This window comes from Aphelocoma coerulescens, chromosome 1 (assembly GCF_041296385.1).
Source record: "Aphelocoma coerulescens isolate FSJ_1873_10779 chromosome 1, UR_Acoe_1.0, whole genome shotgun sequence".
Taxonomy (NCBI): Eukaryota; Metazoa; Chordata; class Aves; order Passeriformes; family Corvidae; genus Aphelocoma; species Aphelocoma coerulescens.
Window position 1 is genome coordinate 20481165 of NC_091013.1, and position 19122 is coordinate 20500286.

Consider the following 19122-nt stretch of genomic DNA (forward strand, 5'->3'; position numbering starts at 1 on the left):
ACTGTAGTTTCTAAGAATATTTCCAGTGACTAATTTACACCACCTACCATCATAAATATGAAGAACTGATTTGTCCAAATGTGTATTGTGGATTATTGGGGGTTTTTTCCCCCACTGTTAATTAGTCCTCATAGCCGTGTGAGCCCCAACCCTACAATGGTCACAAACCAGAAAAAGCTAAGAGGAGTAACTATCAGTACACACATGTATGTTTCATATGTCTGTGTGTGTATATATCTATACACACACACATCCATATATGCATGATACAAATAAACACATACACAAATAGACTACTGGTCATTTTAAAATTGTTTTCCATCTGACTCAATTCAGAAAACATAAGGTCACTCACATTCCCGTATGGCTGAAGGTCCTCCTCCTTCCTTGCACAATAATTTGCTGCTGCTCCTGGTGAGCATGGAGCCTAGACATTCACCAGGTGTTGAAAAATCAGTTTCCTTATGAAGAGCCTAATAAAACACTTGAGAACATGTCTATAGGCTCCTGTTTCAGGCTTATCAAAGATTTTTCTAGAAAATTATACTTGGGCATTTAGGATAACTTAGGCATTAAGAAATTAGTTTTATTTTGGTTGTGTACTGTAAAGGCTCTTCCTCTGTCTTCAAGAGCTCAGCTCAAAAAGGAGTAACTACTAAGGTATGAAAACACTGAAATAAATATTTTAAGGTGTTCAATCAGAGTTGAGTCATGCTGTGGTCCTACACTTGACATGCACATGCTCTTGGACTTGACACCTATTAAATGTTGAAATATTTTCTGCAACCTGTGATCTCATATATCCTTTTTCACTTTTTGAAGTTATTTAACTTTAATAGACATCACAGGAACAAATTAATAGAGCTAGGAGTCAAATGTTCTTAGAAAGCAAATAAAAGCAATGGCTGTAAACATCTCTAGGAGATGGCTATCTTAAGAATTAGATCATAAAGCATGATTCTTTTGATGCAGAATGACTTTTATGAGTGCATGTCATACTTCAGGAAGCCACAGACTACTGGTCAGAGCATCCATTTCCCTCTTTAACCTTTTGAAAGTCTATTTCCGCTTAGAAATTGTGGAGACTTCTATAACAAAGTTAATTATATAACCAGTATAAGTCATTTTACAAATGCTGAAGGAGAGACATGTTTAAGGAAGCACAGACTTTCCATCTGTAAAAAGGTAAGCTTTTGTAACTAATCTGAAAAAAACACCATTTTTTGTTTTACAGATCAGCAGAATTGCATAATCCTTTTAAGCTGTCCTAAAGTTAAGAACATCCATAGAATCACATCAACCCCTGTTTGCATCCCTTTAAGTTCTTAACAAGAGTGGTTTGGTTCTTCCTAAGAGATGACAATGGCTGCTATGGACCACTATTTTCTCTTCCTATAAAAGTAATACCCTAAGCTATTAAATACTGCAGTTCAGAAGAACATGTTGCAGCTCTTCTAAAAAGAGAGATGAAACAACCTGAATTCATTGGAAGCACTCAGTAATCTCAGAGGGAGAAAACAGCTCAAAGATCAAAGAGGTTTCAAATTATCTTCATCAACTAAACGTTCACCCTTCCCCCACCCCCCCCCATTTTCAAAGCAGTGTTAACTTAGGTTTTACAACTGTGTGCTAAAAAAGAACAGCCAAGAAAATACTGCAGCAAAAAGCTCAAGAAAAAAAAAAAATCAAGCATCTTTATTTTTGTTTGTTTGTTTTTAAAAAGCCATTTGCTGTTACAACATTCTAACCCTTTTCCATTCTAGATTATAAAGAAAATACTGCAGCAAAAAGCTCAGGAGAAAAAAATTATCAAGCATCTTTATTTCTGTTTGTTTGTTTCTAAAAAGCCATTTACTGTTACAATATTCTAGCCCTTTTTCATTCTTTGTCAGTGCATTAAAAGGACTCGCATTTCTATGGAAAATAATCAGGGAAGCTGTATATGGCAAATATTCAAAGTTTATTTCAAGTTATTAATTTCTTTTCTTTTCTCAAAGCAACTTAAGGGGAGGAAGGCCAGAGGCACTCTGTAGTGTAGGACAGTCCCTAATTTGGAGAAAGCACTCATGGACTCCACAGCTGTCTCTCAGCTTGGGTTCCTGCAAATTCACCCCCACAAACACAGAAGGGCCACTCCTATGTTCATCTGCATCACACTGACTTTGGTAGCACAAAGGCAACCATAGCACAAAAGTCTCAGTAGCACAAAATAACAGCTGCCAGCAATTTAATCCAAACACAAATTTTAAAAGAAAGTATTAAATATGACTGTAAGGGAGATCTCAGGTTTAGTTATGTCTTGGGGTGACAAGTTACTATTCATGTTCTAGCATATACCCTGAATTAGGTAGATTTGCTAGCCATTTGCAGATTGCTAGATTTTAAAAATAGAAAACTAAATGCCTTTAGGGCAGTTCAAAAATCATAAAATCAATCCATGGGTCCAGTTCCTTTTGAGCATATGAATGCCTTATTAAAAAAAGGAGCACACAGAAATATATATTCTTTCCAATAAGGCAGCCATTCATTATCATGCAGTGGTAGCTCACAACACAGGAATTAAATGTCCAAATGAGGGATTTTAATTAGTTTTTTGAACACAGAAGGCATATCAACCTTCAGCATATCAATGTTGAGAGAAAGACGATGAAAGAGACCATTTCACAAAACCTTCTGTAATATGGTAAAATGGCCAAATACTACATCTGAAATAGTATGTCAAAATAGGCTCCAGCTGAAAAAAAGTTACTGCAGCTGGTGCCCAGTGTCATGTGATTTTCATGGATTCCATGATTATAAAGCAAGAATTGTGCCGCACAAACACTGCTAAAATGCTGGCGTAGGAGTATTATTCACATGCTTTTGTGACTCGGCTTCGGCGCTGGTAGATGGAAATGGTTCTACTTGTCCAGAGATGCTGCCCGCCCACAGCAGCGCGGCCGCTCCCGGCTGACTGTGCCCGCCTCCCGCTCTGCTCCGCTCCCGCCCCTCCCCACGCGTGCGCGCACACTCGCACCCGGCCGGGCTGCTCATTTGGAAATCACTACGGTAAGTACAAAGGGCTACAAAAAATTAGAAAAATAGGGGGTGGTCTCTTCAGCTGAGCCATAAGCAATGCAAAATACAATCATATAAACCCACAAATAAATACTAACTTTTTACAAGGTTTTATGGTCACGGCTAGAGTGTATGTTTGCTACAGTTCATAATTTCTTCTCCCCTTGAGAGATTTAATACCACTTGCAGAACCGAGGAAAGCCTATAGAGGTTCTTTTTTCCTGTGCATGGGTTCACTGTTACGAAACCCAGAGCTGTCAGACCTGGCGATAGCAGCGTGTGCACAGCCTCAGCTCGCCTTCAGCAGCCGCAGGATCAGCAATTACTGAAATCACTGCTTACACCACAACGGGCCAGGACGAGGGCACCCTCAGCATGCCAGACATTTAAAGGATTTTAACTACACTGTGCATACAGTCACACCTTTGAAAATGGTTTGAAAACATTGTACATTAATTAAAACATTAATTAACAGAAAATCGGAGCCGATGAAACGCTAAAACAAATTTTAGTGTCTTCTCTTCATGTACTGTATTCTCTAAAGGCACAAGAAAAGGAAAGTCCAATTTACAACGCTACTGTGTTTCAGCAGCATGCTGTCTTTGCCAAGGATAATACTGGAAATCTGTTTTGGGAAACCTCAAGCCCCCAGCCTACCCCCAAAAAAACCTGTAACTATCATTTCATGCACACAAATAAGAATCAACTGCCTCCAAACAAACTATAATATGCTCAACACTCGACAATTTCTTTAAGCTCACGCTAAAATTGTCACTCGGCTTTGGCACTGGTAGATGGAAATCATCACAACAATTTCTTTAAGCTCCCCAAAAATTTCAGTCCCAACATTAATTCTATCATGCATATTGAAGTACGTGGGGAGAAGGAGGGAAACAAGGGAAAAAGGCACAGCAGAAACTCTGAAATCATCACAGCAAAACTTGCAGTTTGAGTCAGGAAAAGATCAGATCAGAGAAATTTGTCAAAAAAAATCTTTTAGAGAGAGAAATTATGACATACTTACCTTACAGTGCAGTTCCTTTCATCCAGTTTGTTAACATTAGAGAAAATACACTCCCCATCTTCCTTTAAATCCTCTGCTTGCCTCCTTACTTCAACTGACACTTCCTAAAAGAGGTTTATAGTACAAGTAAGAGACCAAGTCATCATGTTTCAGACTCCCAAAAAATCTATGATTATGGAACCTCTTATTTGTGGGTTTGCTCTGTTTGAATATACATGAAGTCAACAGCATAGCATGTTTTAAGCTTGTTCGGTTTTAAGCAGTACAGTGTGCTCTGTGACCTCTTGCGTAGCGCTGCCAACCTGGCTGTGCTCACATTGCTGCTCTGCTTTGCTGATCTACAGAAGAGCTTAACATTTACATAAACGTTTGCAACTTCCATTTCGCAAAAACAAACAAAAAAAAGAGGCACAGAAGTTGCAGAAGAGTTGCTCACATTTTAGGAGATGCAAGTATGCACCAGGTTGTGAATCCCCATGCGTGTACTTTAGTTTCTCAGTAAAACACCAACAGTGCTGTTCCAGAACGTTATTATCTCACTATCTTCAAACAACCCCACCCAAAGCATAGCTTTGCATTACAAACACCAAACCTAGAGGAAATTTAATTGCGCATTAGCACTGGAATAATCTGAATCATATATGCAAAACAACATCTTTATTTACTCTAGTCTGCTGTAAGCATCTTCAATGCACTTACCACCATATTTTCCAGGTGCCTAAACAGGTGTCTGCTTTTTGCCCCAGGAGGCCTATACTGAACTTAAAGGCACTGACTAATAAACCAGAAATGCATACAGGGAATAGATTATATGATTTTTTTCTGCTGGATAGGCAATTATTTAATAATTCAGTGAATTTAATTTTCGAAATAACTTCCAGGTGAATATTTTCAGTGCTTGGAATCACCACCTAAATTATCCACATAGTTAAGTCCACGCATACAGTTCAAAAATAACTTTTGCCAAATGAGAAGACAGAACTTATGGACAGACAGTCCACAACTTTTAGAGATCAACATTTTTGTTTCTTTTTTAGCTATTCTCATTCTACTCCATGTCTACACACACAGAGGTGACCTGTGTATGTATGTATGCATGCAATATTTTCACCAAGAGGGGAAAAAACAAAGAAAAAGTAATATACAACTGCATTACTTCAGTTCTGTTCTTGCAGAAGGTGAAGTTCAACACAGGTTGAACACACTATGACTCCTTATACATATCAGGCAATCTTGTAGCAGCTTGAACAACATCTTTTAACAGAGAACTAAAGAGACTTGGTTTCTCTGTTTACTTCCAGTGCCACCTGCCAACCACTGCCTGGGCCTGCTCAGTTAAAAATTAACTTAGTATTTACTTGCAAGTTGAATGGACATTTGGCATCTCTCTAAGGAATAAATGTATACATCTTAAATTAAGCAAACTGTAACAAAACATTATGCAGTTTCACTGTTGCTGTAGTTTTAACATTAACAGGCATATTTGTAATCTCTAAATTTTATTAGGCAGAAGTTTTGTCCTATGTAGCTTTTGCATGAATCAACTTTAGAAGAAAAGAGGAAATCCATGGAAACTATTAGACTATTAAAAAATTAGACAAAAGTATGTATTATTTACACTTTGGAACACTTTTCTTCACAGTCTCAGAGAATTCAAAACCTTTAAACAGGGAATACAGCCACATCAGTGAAAAAATAACTCCGGGTGAAGATTGCTTTGAATGTCCTAGGTCTCTACTGTAATAAAGAGGGTATTAGCAAATCAATCATGTTTTTTTCCATCTGACTGCAACATACAAGAAATTACTTTGATCCAATTGCTCTTGTGCAGTACAAACTTTGATCTTCCTCATTTTACTTAAGAGAGCTACCTGTAACATTTACTGCTTTACTGACAAAAGACAAATACCGTATAACATAGTGTTCCTAAATTGGAAATCTTCATAAAAATACTCTTTTCCCCTCCACTCCTCTACTGTCCCCCACTACCTTGGGCAATTTAAAGGATAATGCAAAAGACACTTGTACCTGTTTGTAGAAATCAGTGGAAGGGGATGATCTAGACCTCTCATGAGTGTATTGGGATTTCCCATGCTGTTCATGGCCTGTATCGAGGATATTATCAGCTGAATGGTACCTTCCTGAGCTCCTCGGCTCTATTGGCTTCCGCTGCTCCTTCCACGATGCCTCATACTCTGCAAAGGTTCCCAGGCGCTGTGGCTGTGCAGATTTCCCAGTCCTCTCAGCAGCCCTATTGCTGCTGCTATGGTGGACACTATCTTTTGAAGCATGAGCAGTTTCAAGTCCAGCAGAGGCTACCCGACCTCTTCTCTCATACCACAGCTCCTCTCCCTCTTGCACTTTCCTATTTGGCCTCTCAAGCTGTCCCTCTGCTAGACCATGGGGACCTGGTTTCTGTGATGATTTTCTGGATGCAGGCTTACTTGTTTCTTCAAAAAATTTCCACCTGTCTGCAAATGAGCCCAGGGCTTCTTCTGATATATTTGCACAGCAATGAGCATGGCATTCATTCTCTGACATGCCCACCTCATTCATCTTCTCTGGTTCCGAGTAGGACTTCAGTTTTTGCTCTGTTGTGAACCTCTTCCTTGCTCCAATGCGAGGAACGTGATGAGTGCCGCTCCCTGTAGGGTTTGGTTTGGCTTGTGTAGCCTCAAGGAATACAGAGACATCTTCAGAAACCAAAGCCAGTAACGAAGAGTTGTAACTACCAGTTTTGCGCTCAGGTGACCTGGGGAGATATTCAGCGGGGCTGGGCTCCAAGTCCCGACGTTTGAAGGACGTCGCGCTCAGAACCCTGGCCTGTGCTTCCTTGAGGTGATCTTTGTAGGTGCTGGTAAAGTTTGTGTCTGGGGAGGTGGTGACATCCTCTGTTGAATCTGGTTTCCAGGTCTCACTGCACTCCTCTGTTCCAGATGACCCTACCAGTGTAGCAGTACTTCTACTTTTCTGCAGCTTTGCTCTTCTCATTTGGATCTCATTTCTGAGGGTTGTTGCAAAACGATCGCTCCTTCGTGCCTGTTTAGACAGGTGAGTGTCAAATGAGGTCTGTCGTTCTGTTACTGCTTCTGGGTTGTTGTCAGACTGTTTTTTCCCTTCCTGAGCTAAAGAGTGCAACATTGGCGTCTTCTGAGGAGAAATCTTGCTACTCTCATCTTTCCCCCACCTAAAATCTTTCTGAGCAGGTCTGTTTTCAGTGGTAAGGACACAGCCCTTTACGTACTCCTGCTGACTGTGCCTAGTTTCACTTTCCTCAGAGCTGTTCTCAGAGCTTTTCTTTTGTCCAGACTTTTCAGTATGATTAGGTTTTTTAGATTCTTCTACTACAGCACACCTAGCGTCTCCTTCTCTGTCTACTGGGTAATGACTACTATTCTCACACTTTGTCAGTGAAGATTCAATAGATTGTTGAGGTAGATAGTATTTTGGGTTTTGGGCCATTGTAGTAACTGCAGAATTTTCATGAGGTCCAAGGGACACGTCAGTTCCCACTGCAGGTTTCCAGCTGTCATCCTTGAACTGTAGTGGCTTTGAGTTTCCCTGAGCAGGCTGTTTTGCTGTCACACAATAATATCGACTTTGTCCAGTATTGTCCACCTTTTGTTCAGCAGCACTGTTCAAAGAAGTGTTGAGCAGACTGGCTTGGTTTGGACTGTAGCCATGAAAATGATCTGTAGATAACTCCTGAATGCCAGTGTAGGACAGATAATGTTGCTGATCTTTAGGTGCAGCACAGACTCTTGCACTGTGATAAAAGGTGCTTTCATCACTGTACTGGTGCTGGTGGTGGTAAGTGTAAGCAGGCTGTGCAAACCTAACATCAGTGCTGGACAAGGATGGCTGCAGTTTGTTCACAGTTCCTGCATTACTACTGTACCTTTCACCAGCTGAAGAAAAAGTGTGTTCTGAACTCAGATTGGATTTATAATTTGAGCTGCTGATCCTCCTGTCACATGGTCTGGAGGGCCGCCGCTGCTGCTCTGCAGTTTCCAAACTCCAGTCATTCCTGGGCTGAGATCGGTTCAAGGCTGTAAAGTGCTGCGTGCTGGCACCCTCTGAGAACACAGGGCCATGGGCTTTCTCATGGCCCTTGGTAGCAGCAAAGCTGTCACTACGAAGAGGTGGAGGTGGGGGGGGAGGAGATGAAGACTTCTTCTTATCAGGAACGTACCAGACAGGTCCAAAACTGGATCTTCCAGAGCTAGTGAGCTTTCCATCTGGGTGATCCTCTGTTCTTGGACTTTTGTTGTTCTCATACTGGATGGGAGCTGGCAAATACCCAGGTTTGTCCTCTGTTCCACTGCTGTCATTCAAAAACTGGCCAGACTTGCTTCCATGCTTAGCAGTCTCCCAGTGGCCCACTTTGTAAAGCATGTTCTCTGTCGAAGAAGTGTCTGCATTGGACAGAGTATGGTCAGGGGTGCTAGAACTCGTGGAGAAAGACCCATAGGCTGAATCCCGCTTACTTTGGCTCCCTAGATGATCAATGCTACTATTAGACCTTGCAGAAGAAAGTCTTCCGTACTGGGCTACTGGTGGAGTGTGGTCCCAGCTGTCCATACTTCCCAAAGAGCTGAATTGATCAGAAGTGCGATATAGACTTGACTGATCCCATGAATTTGACAGGTCATGAGAAGACCAACTATTGAAGCAAACAAAGAAAAAGTGTCAGAATAAATACACCACTCAAAAAATGCCACAACATAATTGTAACCACCCATTTTAATAACAGCAGTTAAGATCCACCTGCACAGCAGTTAAACACAATCTAACAAAACTGAGTTTGAACACCAAGTCAGGGCTCCAACTTTATACTCTGCCACTGATTCAAAGCTTGAAACCTTAGTAACTAAGGTTACCTATGCAAGTTTTCCAGTAAGTAATATGCATTTATCTCCTTGAAGGCTTCCTCTTCCCTCTGCAAATTGTTGACTTTGCTGACTTTGCTTTTAGAAAAATTTAGTTTGAGCTCCATTAGCTCCCTCTTTCCCAGGACAAACACCAACTTATTTTTCAGCTTATTTTCCAGGCACCCCGATTCTTCCAGCTATTAAACTCATGTACTTCCTCTCTTCATCTCTGAAATGAGACTCTAAACTTCTTCAGCCCATGATGTTATTCCCTTGTCATTAAGTTACTCCCATAAAGTTATATCCACATCTGCCTATTCATTTGATGTTTTAACTTTTACGCAGAGATGCACTAAGTACAGTTGTCTCAAATACCACCTGCACATGCGCCTTTATCAGTCTGGTTTCAAACCACTCTCAGGTTGACACTCTTACAACAACATTCAATTCCACCCAGTTCCACAACATTGGCAGGAAAAGTTCAAGAGGAGATGCCAAACAAACATAAGCTCTGCATGGCCAAGCAAACTTCTGACTTGCCTTCCAGAATCGTTACTGCCACCAGTTTTTCCCTACCCCTCTTTCCTGTATAAAAAGATCTTTGACACTGGTACTTTCTTCAGGTCTTTTGCCAAGGACACTATCCCAAAATCTTGCTGCTTCTGTTGCTTTCCTACCCCATGAGTTTTGTTTCATTTTCTTTCTTTTCTTTCTCACAGCATCCACTTCCTGTCAGTCCAAAACACTGATGCTGAGATGACAGCCTTTCCAGTTACTCTCACCACATCTCCCTGTTTGAACTTCACTGGCAGCTCCTCCTGTTTTTATATGCCAAATTCAAATTCTTGCCCTTGCATGCAAAGCCCCTTGGTAGAAATCCCAGAATTATTTCACTTCCCTGTAGCTATAATTTTAAGAAGCATCTATCAAAATCCTGTGCTGTAAAGAGACCCGTGAAAGCTAGCAATGAAATTAGATTAGTCCACATAAAAAATACAAAGACTGATATAGATCTTTTCTTCTGTCAAAAATATTGCAAAGGTCAATTCAGCAGTTCTTTGGAATTCAGTACTAACAGAATTGCTTTTTCCCCCCTCTACTACTACAGCCTTTTAAACTTCTTTTCTTATACAACATGGTCAAAAGCAATTTATATGAAATAAGAGAAGATATGTTTTATGCTTATTTTTTAAAAGCATTTTATTAACCAGATACACTAGCAATGGCCTCATCTTGTGGGGTTTTATGTTCTTTCATTCATTTATTTTCAGCATTTAAAACATCTTGCTGAATCCTTAAAAAGGTCTTAAATGTCATCTTAGGCTGGTACTGTGTTTCATGTAAAAAGTATCTTGGTCATTACTAGGATTTCTTTTGTCAAAGAATAATATAAACCAGATACAACTAAGAATTGTTGATATTCCCACCCCCTTCAGCTCTAAGGAGATCATAGAACCATTAAGGTTGGAAAAGACCTTTAAGATCATAAAATCCAACCAGATACTTGGTATTAATTAAAAAAAAGATGCCACTTGTGCAGGAAAGCCTCAATTTACAGGTCTCATGTAAATCTGCTGGTATCAAATGTGGAACAGAGATCATCAGCGTAAGAGGTCAAAGCCCTGCTAGAAAATGCCAAAGGGAAACCCAACAGAAGGAGTAAACACTTTAAAGGAAGGACAGGAAAGCTTCTAATGGCATGTTACTGCAAAGCATGGCCTCCTGTAGTCCTACACTGCAGGGCAACCCTCCTGTGAACCCTGACATGGAAGAGAGTCCAAAAGCCAGTTCTCTGCCTGAGCCTGGCTGGCATTCCAGGATACCCTTCTCTCAATGGCTTTTTCAGAGCGGATTCATAAAAGCGGCTACACTGCTGGTCAAAGTTTGGCAGGTGAAGTCTAGGAACAATCTACAAACACCATCCCTTGGCCACATTGGCCAGTAAGCACCCCTCCCAACCCTGGGGCATGAGCTTCTGCTCCTGGGCCCTTACAGAAATGATGTCATCTCAACAACTGCATGGGATTACAAATCAGATGCACCTGACCCTAACTGCCCCAAAACCTCAGTTTAGGTAACCTTCTCAAAGCACACTTGTCCTACAGCCACACCTGTAAGACCAGAATGAAGTAGAACAGGTTGTTGGGTTCATCTGCACAACCAGGGGCACAGAAAAAAACCCAAAGGTTCATCTGTTATAGTATATCCTACTGCAAGAAAATGCAGGGTTTAAACTTTCAGCAACTTAAGACAGTTCACTTACACACCTCCCAGAAAAGTGCACCCAGCCTTAGTTTAGGATGGGCTAGGAAAAAAGTCTGCACCACGTCGTTAAGGTGAGACTTCTGTCTTTTTCACAGAAGACTCACAGAGAGAAATGAAGGCATCAAAAGCTTTATAAGTTCTAGCTCTCTAGCCTTGATGAGAGGCATCTAGACCTAACCTAGTGCTCCCAAGCTCCCAAGATAGCTTACAGTTTTTGCATTAAAGTCACATGATAAAAAACCCATACATATAGTGCTGGATGTGGAGGGCTGGGTTCTAGGACCACCCTCTCTCAGGTACAGCCTCTTCTGGTCTGTCTTCCTCTAGCTTCATCCACCTTCTCAAAGGTTCGAATTCATCAGGCTGGCAAAAAGAAAGCCCCACCAAAACCAACCAACCTAAAGCAAATGAAACTGCCCACACCTTAACCTAGGAGTAGGTAGTACGGTCAGTCTTCACGAGGTTTTGGCCAGCTGTGCCCCATTCCACCAACACAAAAAAGTGCCATCTTCCCCCTTCTCCCCCCCACCCCCCATGAACTCTCCATGTTTTACAAGTGATTTCATGGATTTTCACACTCACAGAGAGAATGCAGGCAGGCACATTCAGAAGAGATTTTAGGCTTTGAATACCAATCTCAGATGCTTAGCTCAGGGAAGGACATGGAATTCCAGAAATAGCCCAGGGATGGGATGCTTGGGCTAGAAATATCCTCCCTCGGGCTATTTCCATTATCTCCTTGAATACTGCTGCTTTCAGGTACTGATTGCTGTGCTTTCCCATCAGCTGAGCTTTTTGTGAAATGTACTTGTCAGGTGGGGAATCCCTGAGGCTGCTCACCTCTTTCTGCAGATCAGCAAGCCCAAAGAACCCCACTCTGCAGCTGAGATCCCCAAAATACTGAAATCCTTGGGCTGCCACTACAGTAATGCTGAATGTCTTGGACAACAGACACTAGGGCTGACAAATCTCCCAAATACATCACCTTTCAAGTGGGCAGCACAGGCAGCCAAGGGGTTCAGGACTGCAGTGACCTGGGAACTGTAGCAGTACACTGTGCTAAGGCCACTAAATCTTTCAGTGGCATCTGAGAAAGAATCTGTAGTTTTTATTAGTATTAGTGTCTGCTGGCAGTTGTGGATATTTCTGATCCGTGGGGGGAGGGGATTGCTCTATTCCCATTCCCCTCTTCCTTTACACCCACAATTTCCTGACCAAACCTCATTTCAAACTGGCATTGAACCATCCTTTTTTTTTTCTAAGTATTGGGACACACCCAGGTCATATCAAAACACACCTTGAGACACATCTTGTAGTATTTTACTTTCACAAGGTACAAGGACAACCACCAGGAAGAGCAGGAAGCATATAATGATTTACAGCTTAGTGTAGAATACTCATTAATAGTAGGAATACTCTTTAGCTATAGCATTGCAATGAGGAACTCTTTGGAAGTTTTTAGAAATTTCCAAATTTTGTTTCTATATACAACGACTTTTACTGTCTTAAAATCTATAAATCTAAATCAACTCATCTACATGATATTTAAATACAAACTTTAAGTCAGAATAGACCAGCAGAAATTGTAACCAAGAGTTTCTAAAACTTCTACTAATAAAGTATTACAAAAAACATTTAAAAAAAACCCTTTCTCCCTAATGTCAACTTTATTCAAGGACAGATAGCAATTTAGTTTAAAACAGTAAAGAGTTCCCAAATAAAACAATGTAAAAACAACTGTAAAAATCAGATGAAAAATAAAATGAAATAAAATACTGAGGTATTAATGTGCTTTTGTTTTAACTACCAAAAAACATTAATCTCAAGAAGTAATGATGGAGAATGTACAGCACTTAGAAAACTAAAGTCTACTTCCCAAACCAGAATTGCACACCAGACTCATGTTCTTTAATGCTCAGTGTAACTGTGGCCCAATGAAACTGAGAAGGAAAAAGTAACAAAAGACAAAAAAAGTAACACCTCCTTCCTCCCCCACCCCCCAAAAAAACCTCAAGAGCCAAGAAAACCTTTCATGAAAACGATAAAGAATGTCACCTAGGAGCAGGAACAAACCAGAACCTGTAACCAGACACAAACAGGCATTACCTAAAGGTTTAGAGTTTCACAGCTAAAACTGCCTGGGTGTCAGCCTTTCTCCATTAGTGTTGAATGAGACCTAACAAATATTAAGGTGCTTTAAACAGAGACTGAAAATCATTGGTCTTATTACCTCTCTAGACAAGCAAGACCACAGATGTAGAGAAGGATTACAAAAGACAGTTTAACTAAACCGGTAATACCTTAAAAGACAACAGTAAAGCATTCTGCACCCTCTCTTTAGAAAAAGCCTTTTTAATTGTCTGAAACAGTATTTTTCAGGTTTTTTTCTCCCCTTCCTATTTCACTTTACAAATGTTAATTTTGATGATTAGTTTGCCTTAGGATTTTACCAGTGGACATTGAAAGGAAATGCGGAGCAAGAAGCATAACCTTGTGATTGCCTTTAAAGCTAGTTTCTTACCTTTCAATCACGTGCACATATCACAAACTGTTTCAGAATCCACTCATCCATATGTCAAACTTCCCAAACTCCCCCTTCATGCACTGAAAGGACAGGCAACTCTAAAGAGGTATAATACCACGATTCTGCATGGGTTTTTAAAAAAAAAACCCCTCAATAACACGACCTCTGTTATTATTGCCTTGCTGTTAGAGCTGAACCTGTGTAACTTAAGCGGAGACTCACCTTGCATGATAGCGTGAGTGCCAGGAGGCGCAGGCATTAGACGAGGGGAGGTGTGACGTGGCTGCCTCGGGTTGACTTTCGGTAAATTTGGTTGCGTGCCAGGAGTGCGGCCTGCAGGCTAGGTCATTCCTTCTGAAAACAAGAGGCAGAGGGTGCTAGTTTAATGCAAACAGTTCAATAAGGTGAGACACAGCAAAAAATCTACCAGGGCAGCAGTAAAACATTTCACAGATAGGACAGAGGCACAATGACTTTAAATGACAGCAACACTTTCTATATGCATGCCAGTTTTGAAAAGACATCACCATTTCTTTAAAATGCTTGAGATGCAGTGGAATGCCAATATTTTTGTAATATTTTTTTATGGGTGGTGAGCTGGGTGTTTTTACAAGGAACAGAGACTGATAAATTTTAAAGTACCTGACATGTATCCATTAGCTTTAATACTTAAAGCTAATACTGAGACTTAGGACTCTTTTACAACTTGACAACAGTAGGGCTTTGGTAAGATTTTACTGTAGGTAAGTGCATATGATAGGAGCTAGGGAGAAAAGAGTTAATGACAGGAACAATTAAAGCCGTGTACATTGTTCCACACAAGTTAGTAATAGTGATACAAGCAATCATATTGACTCCAAGCAACTTCTGCTTCAGCTCTTGAAATGTTTGGCACCCCAGAAATGCAGGGAGGTTTTGTTCGTTTTGGTTTTCTAGGTTTGGTTTTTAAAGAGTAAATCTCATCAGCGAATCAGGCAAGTACCCAAAGATCTACTTGGAAATCACCTCCAAATGTTCCTGGTCATGTAACTGAAGAGATCCCTTCTAAGAAGCACAACAGTAAATTGTTGTTAGAGCTTTGCACCTTAAAAACTGTTTTGCAAAATTGCTCCGTACTCCTCTACCTCCTTCCTTCTGCTCAGGAATTAGTAACTACAGCTTGCACTATCTTCCAAGGACTTGCTGATTGTTACACCTCTCAGCACTCATGAAGTAAGTGCATTCTTTTTCCCCTAAGGTTAACTAAGCCTTCTGGGTGGAATCCAGCTACTTCTGCTTTAGTGAGCAGATGCCAAGTAGAGGCCATTTGTCCAGACCAGTCACCTGGGAATGAAGCAGGACCTTCTTTGAAGGTAATTCATCCTGCCTTGGACAACCACTGCATTTAGAGACCAAAACTAAAGCCAGTATCTTCAAAACAGGTCGACTCTCAGTACATAGCTTTTCACAGTACATTCAGGAAGATGTGAAGAAATTAGTGATGAATTGCTTTTCCAAACTCTGCATGCAAGATTACAAAAGGAGAATAACAATTCTAAAGGGAAACTGTAATTCCACTACAGCATCATTACTGCCACTAAAAAAAGAAGTAATTGTTTCCATAAACAAAAGCCTACTCTTCCCAGCATGACAAAAGAGAAAACATTTAAGCAGAGCATCTCTAGTTGCTCCTTCTTGGTAGGACATGACATTCTGAGAATGGAGGAGCCCCAGTACTCAAACAAACACAAACAAGTGCAAAAGATTCTGCTCAGCCATTCGATGACTGGCTCCAGAGAGTCCTTGCTAGCTCCAAGTCTGTTCAGGTATGGAAAAAATTATCATTCCACTGTTCAGCTGCACAGAATACCAGATGTCTTTTTTCCCCCCCACTGCTCACCTTTAAACAGTACTGACACCAACTCAGCAAACCACAAATACCTGTTAGGGCAAATTCAACAGACCTCCTAGGCATCAATTTGGCTAAAAAGGTTTATCTTTTATGAGACAATTACTTTTCTATGATGTACCACTAAGGAAACACGAGACTAGGAAACTAGCACAATACAAGCAGCGTTTGGAGCATAAGGAAAAGAAGGTTGGGAAGAGGGCTTCTGGGACAGTTTGGGCTTCACGAATGGTAGGAGGAATCCAATCACTGGGAAGAAACAGAAGGGATGCACATGTAAAGTCAGTACTGTACCTCATAGAACTTCTCAAGATCTTCATAAGATAGTTCCTCGCTACATGAATATCATTTTCAGATGGTATTTTCTGTGCTACAATATCCACCACCACTTTCATCTTCCTGAGCAGCCAAGCAAGGGGAGGAACAGACTGAACTGAGTTGTGGCATAAGGCAAGTCAAGCGGACAAGAATTTACAAGTTCTGTTCAATTTTCTGTATTTGCGGACACACAGTATTTTTGAGAGGGTCTCTTTTTTTTACATAATAATCTGAACAGCCTAAAAATACTGGTGGGATACATAGAAGGGGGAATCACACAGACACCTGCTTTTGTTGGGAAGTTCACAACATAACTAAAAATAAATTCACCATCCATAGTCAACAATACTTTCTGATAGTAATTATTAATTACATGGAGAGAATCTGTCCTGCACTTTAAGAAACAGTTTTTTCTAAAAAGTGGACTGCAACATAAATATTGATTCCAAAACTCGGCAAGTGGATAGAAGGACTAGAAAGAAAAGATTAAAAGATTCAGAACAGGAATATTTTGCAGGCAACTAAAGAAGCTGGAAGCTGAGCATTTATATTCTAATGTAATACCTCTGTATTACTTCTGAGTGACAGAATGAGATCATCTGAACCTACAACCCAGAAAACCTCCAGCATTAATGGAAGCATTATTAAAAGCATTTCACTGAAAGTGTCTTTCTACCAGTGCTTTTACAGAAGCTGCTGGAAGGAAAATGTTGATAAGCATAGAAGATAGGTTACAAAGGAAAAAAGATAAAAGGCCAGCAGATACAACAACAGAAGGATGTATTTCCCTAGCACCACCTTCTCCAACAGAAATTGTCTCATTCTTATCTACCAAATAGCATCTCTTTTGTAACTCTGCCATACAGGCTTTTGCATTTGGAGTAACCAAGGCTAAAAGGTGACAGGCAGTTCCAGGGGCCTGCATCCAGGTGAAATGCAATTGCTAGAATTTATTTCATAGAACCATAAAATGCTTAGGGTTGGAAGATCACTCAGTTAAGATCACTCAGGTGAAACGCCCCTGCCATGGGCAGGGGCACCTTCCACTAGATCAGGTTGCTCACAGCCTCATCCAGGCTGGCTTTGAACATTCCCAGGGCTGGGGTGTCCATAACTTCTCTGGGCAAGCTGTTCCAGTGCCTCCCCACCCTCACAGTAACGAATTTCTTCCTAATATCTAATTTGCCTGTTAATGTTTCGTTCCAGCCCCCTGCTGAATGAGCGAAGGCCTGACCGCTGGCTCACACCTCAAGCCGGAGGCTGCACTCCTTTCCCTGCAAGCAGCGGCAGCCACACGGGACAGAGGCTGGATGTGCCATTCCTCTGAAGCCAAACCGGCTGTTTATCCCTTTTCAAAGGCTCTCTTCCCTTTCCTTCTTGTCCTTATTTTTCCCTGCCTCGCCCCCTGCCGGCTGCCGTGCGCTGTGCGCAGGGCGGCCGCGGCTCCGGCCGCCACCGTCACTGCCGGAATGCCAGCTCCTATTGCTAGGATTATTCCTCACCCTAACTGAGCCTTCCTCCGGCCGGCAGAGCGGCACACTCTCCTATGACCACGGAACGTCACACGGTAGTGTTTTTTCTCCTGGAGGCTGCAGCCCTGGGACCGCAGGATTGCGCTCCACATCAGCAGTAATTATTGACAGCCAGGGCTCCCCATCTAGCAGAAGTGGGCATTAGAGGTCAGTCCTTGCAAATGCAGTGTCTCCCACTGTTCATCTGTATCTGCTGTGACAGGAAATAAATCATGGAATCAATCACAGAATGGTTTGCATTGGAAGAGACCTTAAAGATCATCTTGTTCCAACCCTTCTGACAAAGGCAGGGACACCTTCCACTAGACCAGGTTGCTCGGAGTGCCATCCAACCTGGCTTGAATGCTTTCAGGGTATGGGCCGTCCACAACTTCTCTGGGCAATCTGTTCCAGTGCCTCACCACCCTCAGAGCAAAGAATTTTTTGCTAACATCTAATCTAGACCTACCCTCTGTCAATTTGAAGCCATTCCCCCTTGTCCTGTCACTACATGCCCTTGAAAATAGTCTCTGTACAGCTTCTTGTAGGCTCCCTTCAGGTTCTGGAACACTGCAGTGAGGTCACCCCAAAGCTTTCCCTTCTCCAGGAACATTCCTAATTCTCTCAGCATTTTCACATAAGAGAGGTGCTCCATCCCTATGATCATCTTGGTGACCTCCTTTGGACTCACTCCAACAAGTCGATGTCCTTCCTGTGCTGGGGATGCCAGAGCTGGATGCAGTACCCAAGGTAAAGTCCCACCCTAAAAAAACCTGGGTTTAGACAAGAAATCCCAGTTTTTCAAAAGTAAAAGGATGGGTAAGTCAGTGGCTTCAGTCAGAACTGAGCTGAATCTACAAAGACACAAAAAAACGGCCAAAGCAGAAGCATGTGGTTTTTTTAACTTACTGTTGCACATTGTCAGCCCTAATTCTCCGAGTGAAAACTGCTGTAGCGATCATTTATATTAAAGATTATTTTAAAAAATATATTCCCTTTTCAGTCACTTTAGTTTCTACGGAAAGCTGCAGACCACGTTTCAAGGTACAAACATGAGAATTTGGGAACCAGTCAATGTAGTGACACTGAACAGCAGCTATCAAAATAAAACTCTTCTCCTCCATTCACCACAATGCAACTCGAAAGCTTTTCAGCAGTGCTGCAAACCCTTTGTATTGTTAAAAACTTTGTTTTTAAAATAGTCCAAGTTCACTTTTCCAAAGTTGCAGCAGGAGGTCCAAACTACTGGCAGTCATTTTAAACCTTGTCTATAACCAGAAATTTGGCCGAATCCCAGTGTAATTGGCTACAAGACATGCCAAGGATGCAAGGCTAAGGAAATGCAGAAAGGCTGCAGCCCTGAAATAAAATGGAAACCTGCACAAGCTTAAAGGTCAAATGCACAATTCACTGGCATTCTGAAACAAGCAGCACTCTCAGGCACTGCACATACTGCAAGGTGCAACTCACAAGGTGCCCTTAGATTGTTTCAAAGCCAAATAAACCAAACCATGCTACACTTGTTTGTCCTACAGAAACAGACGACCAGTTACAAACACTGCTGCCCTATGCCAGCCATGCAAATCAGCTAGGAGGGGTTCCGTTTTTGGAATGTCCTCAGAAAACCACTCACACATTGTTTGGTTTACTCCATGTAGAGAAAA

General features: G+C 41.4%; 1 protein-coding gene across 5 annotated transcripts in view; it reads right to left on the bottom strand.

The window, feature by feature from the left end:
• SHROOM2 (shroom family member 2) overlaps positions 1-19122 on the bottom strand; it is a 119247-nt gene that overhangs the window by 32313 nt on the left and 67812 nt on the right. For 2 of the 5 annotated variants that reach the window (XM_069003811.1, XM_069003825.1), the window contains exons 3-5: positions 13964-14095; positions 6110-8744; positions 4082-4185 (exon numbers count right to left, since the gene is read on the bottom strand). In XM_069003811.1, coding sequence (XP_068859912.1) covers positions 4082-4185; positions 6110-8744; positions 13964-14095 — 2871 coding nt within the window. Of the gene's footprint in view, positions 1-4081; positions 4186-6109; positions 8745-13963; positions 14096-15923; positions 16029-19122 lie in introns of all 5 variants that reach the window. The other 3 variants (XM_069003831.1, XM_069003822.1, XM_069003819.1) reach the window with 3 other exon arrangements.